The sequence below is a fragment of the Hyla sarda genome, chromosome 10 (genome assembly GCF_029499605.1).
Source record: "Hyla sarda isolate aHylSar1 chromosome 10, aHylSar1.hap1, whole genome shotgun sequence".
Taxonomy (NCBI): domain Eukaryota; kingdom Metazoa; phylum Chordata; class Amphibia; order Anura; family Hylidae; genus Hyla; species Hyla sarda.
In genome coordinates, this window is record NC_079198.1 from 25,353,345 (window position 1) to 25,369,783 (window position 16,439).

The 16,439-nt window shown below is 45.2% G+C and overlaps 1 protein-coding gene across 4 annotated transcripts in view; it reads right to left on the reverse strand.

Moving 5' to 3' along the window:
• POLD1 (DNA polymerase delta 1, catalytic subunit) overlaps positions 1-16,055 on the reverse strand; it is a 147,429-nt gene extending 131,374 nt beyond the window's left edge. Inside the window, exons 1-3 of one of the 4 annotated variants that reach the window (XM_056541849.1) lie at positions 15,882-16,055; positions 10,529-10,729; positions 8,325-8,435 (exon numbers count right to left, since the gene is read on the reverse strand). In XM_056541849.1, the coding sequence (XP_056397824.1) occupies positions 8,325-8,435; positions 10,529-10,718 (301 nt within the window). In that variant the 5' untranslated portion in view covers positions 10,719-10,729; positions 15,882-16,055. Of the gene's footprint in view, positions 1-1,211; positions 1,413-8,324; positions 8,436-10,528; positions 10,730-15,855 lie in introns of those variants that run through there. The other 3 variants (XM_056541850.1, XM_056541852.1, XM_056541851.1) reach the window with 3 other exon arrangements.
• Between the last annotated feature and the right edge of the window lie 384 nt (positions 16,056-16,439).

Genomic DNA, 16,439 nt, shown 5'->3' on the forward strand with positions numbered 1-16,439 from the left:
AAAGACTGTTCCTCTTAAAGGGGTATTCCGGCCTTATACATCGTATCCAAAGGATAGGTGATAAGATGTATGATCTTGCCGCTGGGACCCCCGCGATATCGGTGCAGCCCCTGAGACATGACGGCCGCCATCACGACTCCTGAAACGAATGGAGGGGGCGTGGCATGACGTCAAGATGGGGGTGGCAGTGGCGGCTAGTCTCGGAGGCAGCATCTTACACAGAATGCCGGGAGCTGCACCGAGATGGCGGGTGTCCCAGCGGCAGGACCCCTGCAATCATATATCTTATCCCCTATCCTTTGGATATACCCCTTTAACTTACAGCCGCTACGGATTGAGGTGTCTGATAAGGTGGAGATATGGTTTAACCTCCAATTGACAGTCTTGGGTTAAAGTGCCTTAATCAGAATGTTTCCTTGTCTAGCTCCTTGGATACTGGTTTCTACAACTTCATGGTCTTGTCTGGGATGTAGTGTGGCAGAAAGTGATACAGGGAATTAAAGGGGTTCTCCACCATAAGGTGATTTTAGTACGTACCTGGCAGACAGTAATGGACATGCTTAGGAAGGATCTGCACTTGTCTTGGGGCTAAATGGCTATGTTGTGAGATTACTATAATACTGTGAATAGCTTTTTGTGAACTTTTATTTCCCATCAGTTTTCTTCTTTTGCCTACAAATCCCATAATTCCATTTCCTCCCTCCCACACATCAGCCACCCCACCCATTGAAACATAAATGAGCTGCGTCCATTCAAAAGACCTGTGGTTTTCAATCAGGGTGCCTCCAGCTGTTGCATTACTTGCAGATTGCTCTCTCCACCCATTGAAGCAGACAGGCTCCCTGTCATCAGCTGACTAGTGAGTCATATCTCGGCCGCATTGCAACCTGGGAAAAATCTGAGACAACAGTCATTTTGTATGCTGTTAAATATTGGGGTGAAAATCACAGAAGAATTGTGAGAAAACCGTCACACACAGGTACAGACACTATATTATGAACTACACTAACTTTACAACTAGTACGCGTTTCAGGGTACTAGTATTATCCGACCCTTTCTTCAGTAGTCAGCTGACTAGTTGCTTTTATGTTTACGCCACTTATTGCAAAAAGAACTTTTGTTGCCTTACATCTACCGGTGAACGTCTCTGGACAGTTATCACCCGGGTAGCACCAATAGCTCTGAATGAGCGATCCATTTCCAGCATTTACCTACATCCAAGTCTTCACTAAACCAGCCCTAGCTCCAACAGCCCGTATCAGCTGTGACGTCAGACGCCGAAACCACGAGGCTCTGCACACACTCCATCGGACGGCATCACCTGGGTCCTGTGCCGTCAGGACCAGCCGCCGTTGGTGCACGCCAGCACCTACTCTCTGCAAGTGCATCTGCAGTTAAGCAAACACCACTGAACAGAGCATCAAAGGAACTAGTAAAAGAATTTAATCTGTTTATACTATTTGATACAATTGATGTAGAAGGATCCCACCAGAGATACTATAACAGTGCTACGACAGATATTGTTACACTTTCAAGGACTGTTTCACCCAACCAAGCCTTGCTATTTTTTTAATGAACATTATTTTGCAATATAACCAGTAATTACTATAGCAATTTAGTGGCGTATTGATTGTTTTTTATTGTTTTTTTATTGCATTATAATTATTTTTCTCTCCCACAAGGGCCCTGTGAGGGGAATTTTGCTACCATTATTTTATTATTAATAAACCAACAGAATAATTGAAGCACGGTCTTATTGTAATTTATACGAACACCTATTTTTTATTGTACCTTTCTAACACACCAAGGTATAGGTGTGTACCCCAGTCACCTCGGTAAGTGTATAATTGTGAGCTGCACCAAAAAAAATGTCTGTTCTTCTAGATTTGTAACTTACTTCTATTCAAAAATCTTAATCCTTTCAGTACTTATGAGCTGCTAAAGTTGAGTTGTTCTTTTCTTTCTAAGTGCTCTCTGATGACACGTGTCTCGGGAACCGCCCAGTTTAGAAGCAAATCCCCATAGCAAACCACTTCTACTCTGTGCAGTTCCCGAGACAAGCAGAGATGTCAGCAGAGAGCACTGTTGCCAGACAGAAAAGAACAGCTCAACTTGAGCAGCGGATAATTATTGAAAGGATTAAGATTTTTTAATAGAAGTAATTTACAAATCTGTTTAACTTTCTGGAGCCAGTTGATATATATAAAAAGTTTTTTCCTGGAATACCTCTTTAATCCATGGCAGATTCATTAGATTTGGGTTTTTATTGAATCTTCCTGTAGAAAACCTAAACTTTATGATGACAGAAGACTCAGCTTTCCTAGTTCATTCTTTCATCAAACAAGGAAATGTGGACAGAAAACCCCTGTGGGAGTTGTGGTAGTAGCCATATTGGTTATATTAGATAATTTATTGCACGTTATGACACATGATCAATGAGTGTGATTTATTGATAGACTACGTGCTGAACGTCCGCTCACAGAGGTAGAAGCAGATACATGTGATTTATTACAGGACACCAACCCATTATTTCAGATTTCCCATTTATTTTTGACTTTCATACCTCAGAGGTGCCTGTGTAGGAGAGTAGATTATCCCAGGGGAATTCCTCATCCCGCCACCACCACAATCCTTCACTCTTCTTGGATTCACAACCACAGTGAGAGGTATAATAAAATAATGTAGCCAGGTACAGCTGCTTCCCTATAGCACCAATAACCACCAATCTAATCATCTCAATTGCTCTACTTCCTTATTTACATAGACCAGACTGTGGTAACTACCTGCAAACTCATGACGTTTGCTACACTTGGCAGCGGGTTCCTGTGGTATTAGGTTTTACTCACCAACAAAATTAGATATCGGCACGTTATATAGATAAAATATGCAGACCTCTCATTGTTCTACTGAAGCAGCCTCAGATCATCATAAGATCCTACAGTAATTTAATATGTGGCCTTAAGGGGGTGCTCCACTGGCCCAGTGTATGGAATATTTTGTTCCGAACACTGGATGCGAGCGTCGTGATGTCACGCCAAGCCCTCCTCAATGCGACAGCCACGCCCCTTCCCATAGACATGCATTGAGGAGGCGTTGTCCGTGACATCACGGCACCGCAGACAGCACCCAGCGTTCGGAATAAGATGTTCCGAATACTGGAGCAGAGGAGTACCCCTTTAAAAGAGCACTAAGTATTTCTTAGACAGTAGACAAATCATATACTTGAGGGTCCAATCACTGCGAGCCCACCCACCAAGAGAATGTGGCTGTGTTATACCTGTGGTAAGTTAAAGCTTACCTCTAATAATTTGCTTAATTTCATTAAAAATAAATGCAGCACTGTTCACTGTAATCAGTTTCAAAATGGCATTAATTTTTTATTTGGCATTCAAATTCCAGTTGACTAAAATTGTAATTGTTATGTATTTAATTAAAAAAAATAATTTTCAAAAAATGTTTCAATGATTAAAAGGCCAATCAAATGAACCCAAAAAGGAGGTTGAGGGGTCCTCCAATATCTAAACTACAAACCCCAGGGCCGAAGCCCGGAGTCACTAAACTCCCCTCTTCAAGACACCTTTCTATCTGCTATATAAAACTATGCAATAGGGGATAAGGCTTTCCGAAGCCTCCCACAGAATCACGTTACACTGGGACTCACACTGGAGACGGGTGTGTGTTTTAGAGAATACTGCGTGCTATAGTCATGGCCGCTGTGAGGTGAAGACTTGCGTCCTATGCAATTCTGCGTCTGCTCCTCCCCTCAGCTGTCCAGAGAGTGCCCAACATACAGCGAGGGGAGGGGAAGGCAGAGCTGGGCAGGAAGAAACTCTACACCTCCGTCAGCTTACTTCTGGTACCTTCCTCAGCAGGAAGGACGTAGATCTTCACACAGCCCCGCTCCTGTTATGGTCCTCATGGGGATGTAGATCTACGTCCCCGTGCCAGGAGCGGGGCTGCGCAGATCTACGTCCCCGTGCCAGGAGCGGGGCTGCGCAGATCTACGTCCCCGTGCCAGGAGCGGGGCTGTGCAGATCTACGTCCCCCTGTCAGGAGCGGGGCTGCGCAGATCTACGTCCCCGTGTCAGGAGCGGGGCTGCGCAGATCTACGTCCCCGTGTCAGGAGCGGAACTGCGCAGATCTACGTCCCCGTGTCAGGAGCGGAACTGCGCAGATCTACGTCCCCGTGTCAGGAGCGGGGCTGCGCAGATCTAAGTCTCCGTGTCAGGAGCGGGGCTGTGCAGATCTAAGTCTCCGTGTCAGGAGCGGGGCTGTGCAGATCTACGTCCCCTTGTCAGGAGCGGGGCTGCGCAGATCTACGTCCCCGTGTCAGGAGCGGGGCTGCGCAGATCTACGTCCCCGTGTCAGGAGCGGGGCTGCGCAGATCTACGTCCCCGTGTCAGGAGCGGGGCTGCGCAGATCTACGTCCCCGTGCCAGGAGCGGGGCTGCGCAGATCTACGTCCCCGTGCCAGGAGCGGGGCTGCGCAGATCTACGTCCCCGTGCCAGGAGCGGGGCTGCGCAGATCTACGTCCCCGTGCCAGGAACGGGGCTGGGCAGATCTACGTCCCCCTGTCAGGAGCGGGGCTGCGCAGATCTACGTCCCCCTGTCAGGAGCGGGGCTGCGCAGATCTACGTCCCCGTGTCAGGAGCGGGGCTGCGCAGATCTACATCCCCGTGTCAGGAGCGGAACTGCGCAGATCTACGTCCCCGTGTCAGGAGCGGGGCTGTGCAGATCTACGTCTCCTTGTCAGGAGCGGGGCTGCGCAGATCTACGTCCCCGTGTCAGGAGCGGGGCTGCGCAGATCTACGTCCCCGTGTCAGGAGCGGGGCTGCGCAGATCTACGTCCCCGTGTCAGGAGCGGGGCTGCGCAGATCTACGTCCCCGTGTCAGGAGCGGGGCTGCGCAGATCTACGTCCCCGTGTCAGGAGCGGGGCTGTGCAGATCTACGTCCCCGTGTCAGGAGCGGGGCTGCGCAGATCTACGTCTCCATGACAGGAGCGGGGCTGCGCAGATCTACGTCTCCATGACAGGAGCGGGGCTGCGCAGATCTACGTCTCCATGACAGGAGCGGGGCTGCGCAGATCTACGTCCCAGTGTCAGGAGCGGGGCTGCGCAGATCTACGTCCCCGTGTCAGGAGCGGGGCTGCGCAGATCTACGTCCCAATGTCAGGAGCGGGGCTATGCAGATCTACGTCCTCGTGTCAGGAGCGGGGCTATGCAGATCTACGTCCCCGTGTCAGGAGCGGGGCTGCGCAGATCTACGTCTCCGTGTCAGGAGCGGGGCTGCGCAGATCTACGTCCCCGTGTCAGGAGCGGGGCTGTGCAGATCTACGTCTCCGTGCCAGGAGCGGGGCTGCGCAGATCTACGTCCCCGTGTCAGGAGCGGAGCTGTGCAGATCTACATCCCCGTGTCAGGAGCGGAGCTGTGCAGATCTACATCCCCGTGTCAGGAGCGGGGCTGCGCAGATCTACGTCTACATGACAGGAGCGGGGCTGCGCAGATCTACGTCTCCATGACAGGAGCGGGGCTGCGCAGATCTACGTCTCCATGACAGGAGCGGGGCTGCGCAGATCTACGTCCCAGTGTCAGGAGCGGGGCTGCGCAGATCTACGTCCCAATGTCAGGAGCGGGGCTATGCAGATCTACGTCCTCGTGTCAGGAGCGGGGCTATGCAGATCTACGTCCCCGTGTCAGGAGCGGGGCTGCGCAGATCTACGTCTCCGTGTCAGGAGCGGGGCTGCGCAGATCTACGTCCCCGTGTCAGGAGCGGGGCTGTGCAGATCTACGTCTCCGTGCCAGGAGCGGGGCTGCGCAGATCTACGTCCCCGTGTCAGGAGCGGGGCTGCGCAGATCTACATCCCCGTGTCAGGAGCGGAGCTGTGCAGATCTACATCCCCGTGTCAGGAGCGGGGCTGCGCAGATCTACGTTCCCGTGTCAGGAGCTGGGCTGCGCAGATCTACGTCTCCACGACAGGAGCGGGGCTGCGCAGATCTACGTCTCAACGACAGGAGCGGGGCATAGGACGCAGTTCTGCACCTCACACCGCCATTCAGAAACTCTGGCCAAAAAAATTAGAGATGGCTCAAGTATACGAGAGTGCAAGGTGCTCTGTTTCAGATGATGGAAGGTGGTGAAAAGCATTTGATCCCCTTCTATGAGAGCATACAGACAGGGTTTCCATATAGAACCACTTTGGATATATTCAACTTTTTTTTCTATGCACTTTCCTCCTATCATTTACCAATACCAAGTAATTATATATAGCAGCAATTCTCCAGCTTGCTGAATACAAATCTCCTATCACTTGCTGTGCTGCTATCCAGTGTCTGCACTAGCAGTGGTTATTTTACGCCATTCACTATATAGTAATCTGTTGTGGGCCTTAGGACTGTATTACAAAATTAGACATAAGGTCAATAGGAGCACCAAAGGAGCGCGGCTCAAATTTCATGCAGACAGGCAAGATGTGCAGCCAATGTACATTGGGGTAGATTAATAAATCAAAACCAGCGCAGAGGGAAAGTTGCTGAGTTGCCCATAGCAACCAATCAGATCGCTTCTTTCATTTTCAAAAAGGCCTCTGAAAAAAGAAAGAAGCGATCTGATTGGTTGTTATAGGCAACTGCACCACTCTTCCTCTGCAATGGTTTTGACAAATCTTCCCCAATGTGTTTTAAACCTGCTTGAAAGACGCCATCAGCTGACGAACAGGCGTGATAGCAGGACCTAGGACACAGAGCAATACTGACCAGTTCAATAGGGCCTCTAAAGTTACAATACAGTGCATTACAGGAGTTCAGTTAAAGGGTAGTTCCCACCATCCCATTTTTTTTTTCTGTCCCTGCCTATTGCCAAATCTATCCCTAACCCCCTCCCTGCTTTTAATTTTAATTTTTACTATATTAAAAATGCCTTTTGTCTGCCTGGCAGTGTGCTCACTACCAGGCAGACTTCCCCAGCAGGCACCACGTCACTGATGCCTGCTGGGGGGGGGACTTCCGCCCTTAGTTCATCTACACAGGGTGCCTCCAGCTGTTTCACCACTACAACTCCCAGCTTGCCCTGACATCTATTGGCTGTCAGGGCATGCTGGGAGTTGTAGTACTGAAACAGCTGGAGGCACCCTGTGTAGATAAACTATTAGTTAATTACAAGAGGCGCTAGTCCATTATTTCCCCCCCCCCCCCCCCCCCGCTACGGCGCTTGCTGCCAGGCCGGCAAGAGTCCAAAGTTTGTGCAAAAGATGGGGGTAAAGGTGCTCTAGACAAGTAGGGAGACAACTAGTGGCAGCTCTTTTAAAACACAAATAAAACATAGAAAACTTCATTTATTTTAACCCCTTGCCGCAAAACGCTGTTTATAAATGGCGCTGCGGCTTGGCAGGGTTATGAAGCGAGCTTGGGAGCTAAGCTCGCATCATACCCGCACGGTCCCGGCTATCAGCAGCCAGGACCCGTGGCTAATGACGGACGTCGCCGTTCAGGCAAATGTCCGGCATGAACTTTGATCGCCGCCTCTAAAGTGAAAGCTTCCCGGCAGATCAGTCAGGCTGATCGGGACCATCATGGTGAAACCGAGAAGAGTCCTACGAGGAGGGTCCCTTACCTGCCTCCTGCACGTCCGATCGGCAATTGATAGCTCCAAGCCTGAAATCCAGGCTTGAGCAATCAACCGCCTATTATAACACTGATCAATGCAACGGCATTGATCAGTGTATTGAATCAATGTACTGCATGTTTTAGTCCCCTATGGGGGAAATAACATTGCAAAAACAAAAAAGGTTAATAAAGATGATTTAACCCCTTCCCTAATAAAAGTCTGAATCACCCCCCCCCCCCCCCTTCTCCCATTTAAAAAAAAAAACTGTAAATAAGTTACAAAATGGCATTTTTTTCTTCAATTTTGTCGCACAATGTTTTTGATTTAGCTGCAGATTTTTGCGTAAAATGACTGCTGTCGTTACAAAGTAGAATTGGTGGCGCAAAAAATAAGCCAGAATATGGATTTTTAGGTGCAAAATTTAAAGGGTTATGATTTTTAAAAAGTAAGAAGGAAAAAACTAAAGTGGAAAAAGGACATTAAGGGGTTAAACAAAGTACATTAGAAAGATTTTTTATTTACCATAACTAGTGCAATAGCAAAAAAAAATCGTTTTAATGAGAGTGCCCATTTAAGCTAAAAGGGGCCTTTCTGTCAACAAGTTGTCAAGTGATTCCAGCAGCAAATTCAGCTTTCAAATATTTAGTTAAATGAAGACAGAATTGGCAGGTTCTATAGGAGGGATTAGTTGAAGATCCTCTGTGTCTTTCTCCAACTCACCCATATAATGGTCAAGCTCAATTTGATGGAAGCATATGGAATCCTTCTGTGGATCAATGGAAGGAAGCGGAGGCCTCAACCACTTTGGCAAAATGTGCTCTGACAGTTTATCTGAAAGAAATTAAAATGAAGCATAAATGTAGTTGTGTAGATTGTCCATCTTGTACCAACTACTAATTGGTACAAACTCAGTCTAGATAGTCTTGGAATGTGACTGTTTATCATTTATAAATGTGGTGCATTCTGAGCCTGTCTAGTCTACACTTACACTGTAAGGGTGCGTTCACATGTGCATATTTTCTGCTGCAGATTTGCAGTCCATTGAAGTTAATGGGCAGCAAATCTGCTGTAGATCTGCAGCAAAAATATGCACGTGTGAATGCACCTTAAGAGTGCGTTTACACATGCATATTTCTGCTGCAGATTTTGCTGCCCATTGACTTCAATAGGCAGCAAAATCTGCTGAAACATATCTGCAGCAAAAATATGCAAGTGTGAACCCACCCTAAGGGTATGTTTACACATGCGGATTTTCTGCTGTAGCTTTACTGTAGCAGATTTTGCTATGCAGCTAAATCAATGGGCAGCAAAATCTGCAACAGCAAATCTGCTGCAGAACTGCAGAAAAAAAATATGCACGTGTGAACGAACCCTAAGGTTCACGTTCACACGCACAGGATCTGCTGCATATTTGGTGCAGTTGATTTTGTTACCCATTAACTTTAATAGAAAAAAAGTCAGCTGCAGAAAATATGCAGCAGATCCTGTGCATGTGAACGTACCCTAAGGCTAGGTTCACACTACGGAATTTCCACCTGCAATTCCGCTTTGAAATTGCAGGCAGAAACTCTGCTTGCTAAAATGTATAGTGTAGTGAATGGGTTTCCGTTCACAAATTCACACTTCGGAGTTTGTGAAGCGGAATTTATGAACGGAAAATCCGCTTGGAATTTCCGCCTGAAGAATGGCGTTGCTCATTCTTCAGGCAGAAATATTCGCGGAAAACATTGCAGTCTATTGGAGACTGCAGTGTCCGCACGGTCCTAGTGCTGACTGATTCAGTCGGAGGTGGCCGCACTCGGAATCTCCGGGCAGAAACTTTCTGTCCGGAGATTCTGCAGTGTGAACTTAGCCTAAGAGTATGCTCACATGTACAGCATATGCTGCATATTTTCCACAGCTGGTTTTGCTACCCTTTGAAATTAATGGGTAGCAAAATCAGCTGCACAAAATATGCAGCAGATCCTGTACTATGGATGTACCCTAAGAATTACGTATTTTTCGCCCTATAGGACGCTCCGGCATATAAGACACACCCAATTTTAAATGAGAAAAATCTAGAATACAATGTAAAGTATAGGTCACAGTGATCTTCAAGCAGCGGACCTCCAGATGTTACAAAACTACAACTCCCAGCATGCCCGGACAGCCGTTGGCTGTCCGGGCATGCCTGGAGTTGTCGTTTTGCAACATCTGGAGGGCCGCAGGTTGAAGACCACTGGTATAGGAGGTAATACTCACGTGTCCCCGCCGCCCCGCCACCGCTCATCTCCGCTGCCCTGGATGTCGCCCTCCATTGCTGTTGCCGCGTTCCGGGGGGGGGCCCCGTCGCTCCGGAATGTGTCTGCTGCTTGGTATCCTCGCTCTCCATCGCCGCCATCATTGTCGCTACGCACGCCAGTCCTATTGGATGACGGGGTAGCGTGCGTTGCGACGTGATGACGACGAAGGAGTGCACCGGCCATGCAGGGGATCCCGGCACGGAGCAGACACCGAGGAGGCAGGTAAGGTCTCTCCCGGTGCAGCCGGGTTAGTGTCACTTTGGCATCAGACGCGGTGGTCAGCTTTGATCACCGCGTCAGAAGGGTTAATACAGGGCATCACCGCGATCGGTGATGTCCTGTATTAGCCGCGGGTCCCGGCCGTTGATGGCCGCAGGGACCGCTGCGATAGGTGTGTATTCGCCTCCCCAGTTTTGGGGAAGAAAAAGTGCGTCTTATACGGCGAAAAATACGGTAGACCTGGGCCATTGCTTTATCACTTTACACATTAACAATATAGCTTCCACCTGGCAATGTCCAACTGCTACATGTCCCCACAAATCTCCAATATATCGTTATCATCAGCCAATGCAGGAAGCATCATGGCCTCATTTATAACAGAGAAAAGTGTATTTAAAAAAATATCTACAATAAGTTACCTACCGACAGGTAAGACGTCTGCAGTGGAATAAGCATCATTCATATCAACGGCCATGTCCGCTTCCACCTCGTCCAGGAACGCCAGCTCCTCTTCAAACTGGGACGGACCCTCATCATCCCAATCCGACTTTATCTTCTTGGTCTGGGAGGAGGAGAAGCCTCCGGCACCTGCTGCCTTTTTACGCTTGTCCATCTCTAAAGTCTCTGCAAAAAAAAATAAACAATGTTTATAAATGAAAAGTAATAAACTTGAACCGATTTCACATCTATTGAGGATCATGGTGGAGAGTCCAGGAGATACTATGGGAATAACCATTTTGGGTGGAGATACTGCTACAATGTGACCAGGTGGAGAATCTCCATAGTTTTCATGAATGACGCCAAAAAGTTACAGTCTATGGTATATAAAGCGTCAGGCCTATTACAGTATACAAGGCATATAGTGCCAGGCCTATTACAGTATACAAGGTATATAGTGCCAGGCCTATTACAGTATACAAGGTATATAGTGCCAGGCCTATTACTGTATACAAGGTATATAGTGCCAGGCCTATTACAGTATACAAGGCATATAGTGCCAGGCCTATTACAGTATACAAGGCATATATAGTGCCAGGCCTATTACAGTATACACAGCATATAGTGCCAGGCCTATTACAGTATACAAGGTATATAGTGCCAGGCCTATTACAGTATACACGGGATATAGTGCCAGGCCTATTACAGTATACACGGGATATAGTGCCAGGCCTATTACAGTATACAAGGCATATAGTGCCAGGCCTATTACAGTATACAAGGCATATATAGTGCCAGGCCTATTACTGTATACAAGGTATATATAGTGCCAGGCCTATTACAGTATACACGGGATATAGTGCCAGGCCTATTACAGTATACACGGGATATAGTGCCAGGCCTATTACAGTATACAAGGCATATAGTGCCAGGCCTATTACAGTATACACGGGATATATAGTGCCAGGCCTATTACTGTATACAAGGTATATAGTGCCAGGTATATTACAGTATACAAGGGATATAGTGCCAGGCCTGTTACAGTATACAAGGCATATAGTGCCAGGCCTGTTACAGTATACAAGGCATATAGTGCCAGGTCTATTACAGTATACAAGGTATATATAGTGCCAGGCCTATTACAGTATACAAGGCATATAGTGCCAGGCCTATTACAGTATACAAGGCATATATAGTGCCAGGCCTATTACAGTATACAAGGCATATATAGTGCCAGGCCTATTACAGTATACAAGGCATATATAGTGCCAGGCCTATTACAGTATACAAGGGATATATAGTGCCAGGCCTATTACAGTATACACGGGATATAGTGCCAGGCCTATTACAGTATACAAGGCATATAGTGCCAGGCCTATTACAGTATACAAGGCATATAGTGCCAGGCCTATTACAGTATACACGGGATATAGTGCCAGGCCTATTACAGTATACAAGGCATATAGTGCCAGGCCTATTACAGTATACACGGGATATATAGTGCCAGGCCTATTACTGTATACAAGGTATATAGTGCCAGGTATATTACAGTATACAAGGGATATAGTGCCAGGCCTGTTACAGTATACAAGGCATATAGTGCCAGGCCTGTTACAGTATACAAGGCATATAGTGCCAGGCCTGTTACAGTATACAAGGCATATAGTGCCAGGCCTATTACAGTATACAAGGCATATAGTGCCAGGCCTATTACAGTATACAAGGCATATAGTGCCAGGCCTATTACTATATACAAGGCATATAGTGCCAGGCCTATTACAGTATACACAGCATATAGTGCCAGGCCTATTACAGTATACACGGCATATAGTGCCAGGCCTATTACAGTATACACGGCATATAGTGCCAGGCCTATTACAGTATACACGGCATATAGTGCCAGGCCTATTACAGTATACAAGGCATATAGTGCCAGGCCTATTACAGTATACAAGGGATATAGTGCCAGGCCTATTACAGTATACACAGCATATAGTGCCAGGCCTATTACAGTATACAAGGCATATATAGTGCCAGGCCTATTACTGTATACACGGCATATAGTGCCAGGCCTATTACAGTATACAAGCATATATAGTGCCAGGCCTATTTACAGTATACAAGGTATATAGTGCCAGGCCTATTACTGTATACAAGGTATATAGTGCCAGGCCTATTACAGTATACAAGGCATATAGTGCCAGGCCTATTACAGTATACAAGGCATATAGTGCCAGGCCTATTACAGTATACACAGCATATAGTGCCAGGCCTATTACAGTATACAAGGCATATATAGTGCCAGGCCTGTTACAGTATACAAGGCATATAGTGCCAGGCCTGTTACAGTATACAAGGCATATAGTGCCAGGCCTATTACAGTATACAAGGCATATAGTGCCAGGCCTATTACAGTATACACGGCATATAGTGCCAGGCCTATTACAGTATACAAGGCATATAGTGCCAGGCCTATTACAGTATACAAGGCATATATAGTGCCAGGCCTATTACAGTATACAAGGCATATATAGTGCCAGGCCTATTACTGTATACAAGGCATATAGTGCCAGGCCTATTACAGTATACAAGGCATATATAGTGCCAGGCCTATTACAGTATACAAGGTATATATAGTGCCAGGCCTATTACAGTATACAAGGCATATATAGTGCCAGGCCTATTACTGTATACAAGGCATATAGTGCCAGGCCTATTACAGTATACAAGGCATATATAGTGCCAGGCCTATTACAGTATACAAGGTATATATAGTGCCAGGCCTATTACAGTATACAAGGCATATAGTGCCAGGCCTATTACCGTATACAAGGTATATATAGTGCCAGGCCTATTACAGTATACAAGGCATATATAGTGCCAGGCCTATTACTGTATACAAGGCATATAGTGCCAGGCCTATTACAGTATACAAGGCATATAGTGCCAGGCCTATTACAGTATACAAGGCATATATAGTGCCAGGCCTGTTACAGTATACAAGGCATATAGTGCCAGGCCTATTACAGTATACAAGGCATATAGTGCCAGGCCTATTACAGTATACAATAAGACCAGTGTTATTCCAGTATATACACTCTATATAAGACCAGTGTTATTCCAGTATATACACTCTATATAAGACCAGTGTTATTCCAGTATATACACTCTATATAAGACCAGTGTTATTCCAGTATATACACTCTATATAAGACCAGTGTTATTCCAGTATATACACTCTATATAAGACCAGTGTTATTCCAGTATATACACTCTATATAAGACCAGTGTTATTCCAGTATATATACACTCTATATAAGACCAGTGTTATTCCAGTATATATACACTCACTATATAAGACCAGTGTTATTCCAGTATATATACACTCACTATATAAGACCAGTGTTATTCCAGTATATATACACTCACTATATAAGACCAGTGTTATTCCAGTATATACACACTATATAAGACCAGTGTTATTCCAGTATATATACACTCACTATATAAGACCAGTGTTATTCCAGTATATATACACTCACTATATAAGACCAGTGTTATTCCAGTATATATACACTCACTATATAAGACCAGTGTTTTTCCAGTATATATACACTCACTATATAAGACCAGTGTTTTTCCAGTATATACACTCTATATAAGACCAGTGTTATTCCAGTATATACACTCTATATAAGACCAGTGTTATTCCAGTATATACACTCTATATAAGACCAGTGTTATTCCAGTATATACACTCTATATAAGACCAGTGTTATTCCAGTATATATACACTCTATATAAGACCAGTGTTATTCCAGTATATATACACTATATAAGACCAGTGTTATTCCAGTATATATACACTCTATATAAGACCAGTGTTATTCCAGTATATATACACTCTATATAAGACCAGTGTTATTCCAGTATATATACACTCTATATAAGACCAGTGTTATTCCAGTATATATACACTCTATATAAGACCAGTGTTATTCCAGTATATATACACTCTATATAAGACCAGTGTTATTCCAGTATATATACACTCTATATAAGACCAGTGTTATTCCAGTATATACACACTCTATATAAGACCAGTGTTATTCCAGTATATACACTCTATATAAGACCAGTATATACACTCTATATAAGACCAGTGTTATTCCAGTATATACACTCTATTTAAGACCAGTGTTATTCCAGTATATACACTCTATATAAGACCAGTGTTATTCCAGTATATATACACTATATAAACCAGTGTTATTCCAGTATATACACTCTATATAAACCAGTGTTATTCCAGTATATACACTCTATATAAGACCAGTGTTATTCCAGTATATACACTCTATATAAGACCAGTGTTATTCCAGTATATACACTCTATATAAGACCAGTGTTATTCCAGTATATATACACTATATAAACCAGTGTTATTCCAGTATATACACTCTATATAAACCAGTGTTATTCCAGTATATACACTCTATATAAGACCAGTGTTATTCCAGTATATACACTCTATATAAGACCAGTGTTATTCCAGTATATACACTATATATAAGACCAGTGTTATTCCAGTATATACACTATATAAGACCAGTGTTATTCCAGTATATACACTCTATATAAGACCAGTGTTATTCCAGTATATATACACTCTATATAAGACCAGTGTTATTCCAGTATATACACTCTATATAAGACTGTGTTATTCCAGTATATACTCTATATAAGACCAGTGTTATTCCAGTATACTGTACTCTATTTAAGGACGGTCTTATTACAGTGCACTCTCTATATAAGGCCAGTATTATTGCAGTATACTCTATATAAGGCTGGTCTTATTCCCATATCCTCTATATAAGACCGTGTTATTCCAGTGCACACTCTCTATATAAGGCCGGTATTATTGTAGCACACTCTATATAAGACCAGTGTTATTCCCGTATCCTCTATATAAGGCTGGTCTTATTCCCATATCCTCTATATAAGACCGTGTTATTCCAGTGCACACTCTCTATATAAGGCCGGTATTATTGTAGCACACTCTATATAAGACCAGTGTTATTCCCGTATCCTCTATATAAGGCTGGTCTTATTCCCGTATCCTCTATATAAGGCCGGTGTTATTCCAGTATACTCTATATAAGGCCGGTGTTATTCTCGTATCCTCTATATAAGGCCGATGTTATTCCAGTATCCTCTATATAAGGCTGGTCTTATTCCCGTATACTCTATATAAGGCTGGTCTTATTCCCGTATCCTCTATATAAGGCCGTGTTATTCCAGTGCACACTCACATGTAGACATCACACTCTGTACTCACTTCCCTTGCAGCACTACGTTCCCACTCTCCCGCCAAAGTCTCCTCTTCCTGCTCTCGCCCCTCCCCCGACCTGTCGTCGTTGTCATGGAGACAGGACGCTGGAAGGGCCTCATTCAGTAGCGAAAAGAGACTTCGCGGCCATATTGTGTGTGGCGGAAGCCAATCACGGCCCCGCACACTCACGTAACGTCACGTTGTGTATGTGATGGAAAGCACCAACAGTCTCGTTTAGTGCTTCGCACAGCGACCCCTGGCTGTAGTGTGGTGTTACTGCATGCGCACCACTTGTATTTGATGCAGAGACAATCCCTGGGGCATTAAGAAATTAATTAACACAATTGTAAGATAATGGTAGATAAACGGCAAATGTCACCTTTATCTGTGTCTGGACAGAAGGAAGAAGCATGGTCCATCTCTGTCTACCTGTCTGAGAGATGAAGAGCATATTCTGTCTGATATGTATATTTACACAAGTGGTCTCCAACCTGTAGACCTCCAGCTGTTGCAAAACTACAACTCCCAGTATGCCCTCACAGCCACTTGCTCTGGTACTGCCAG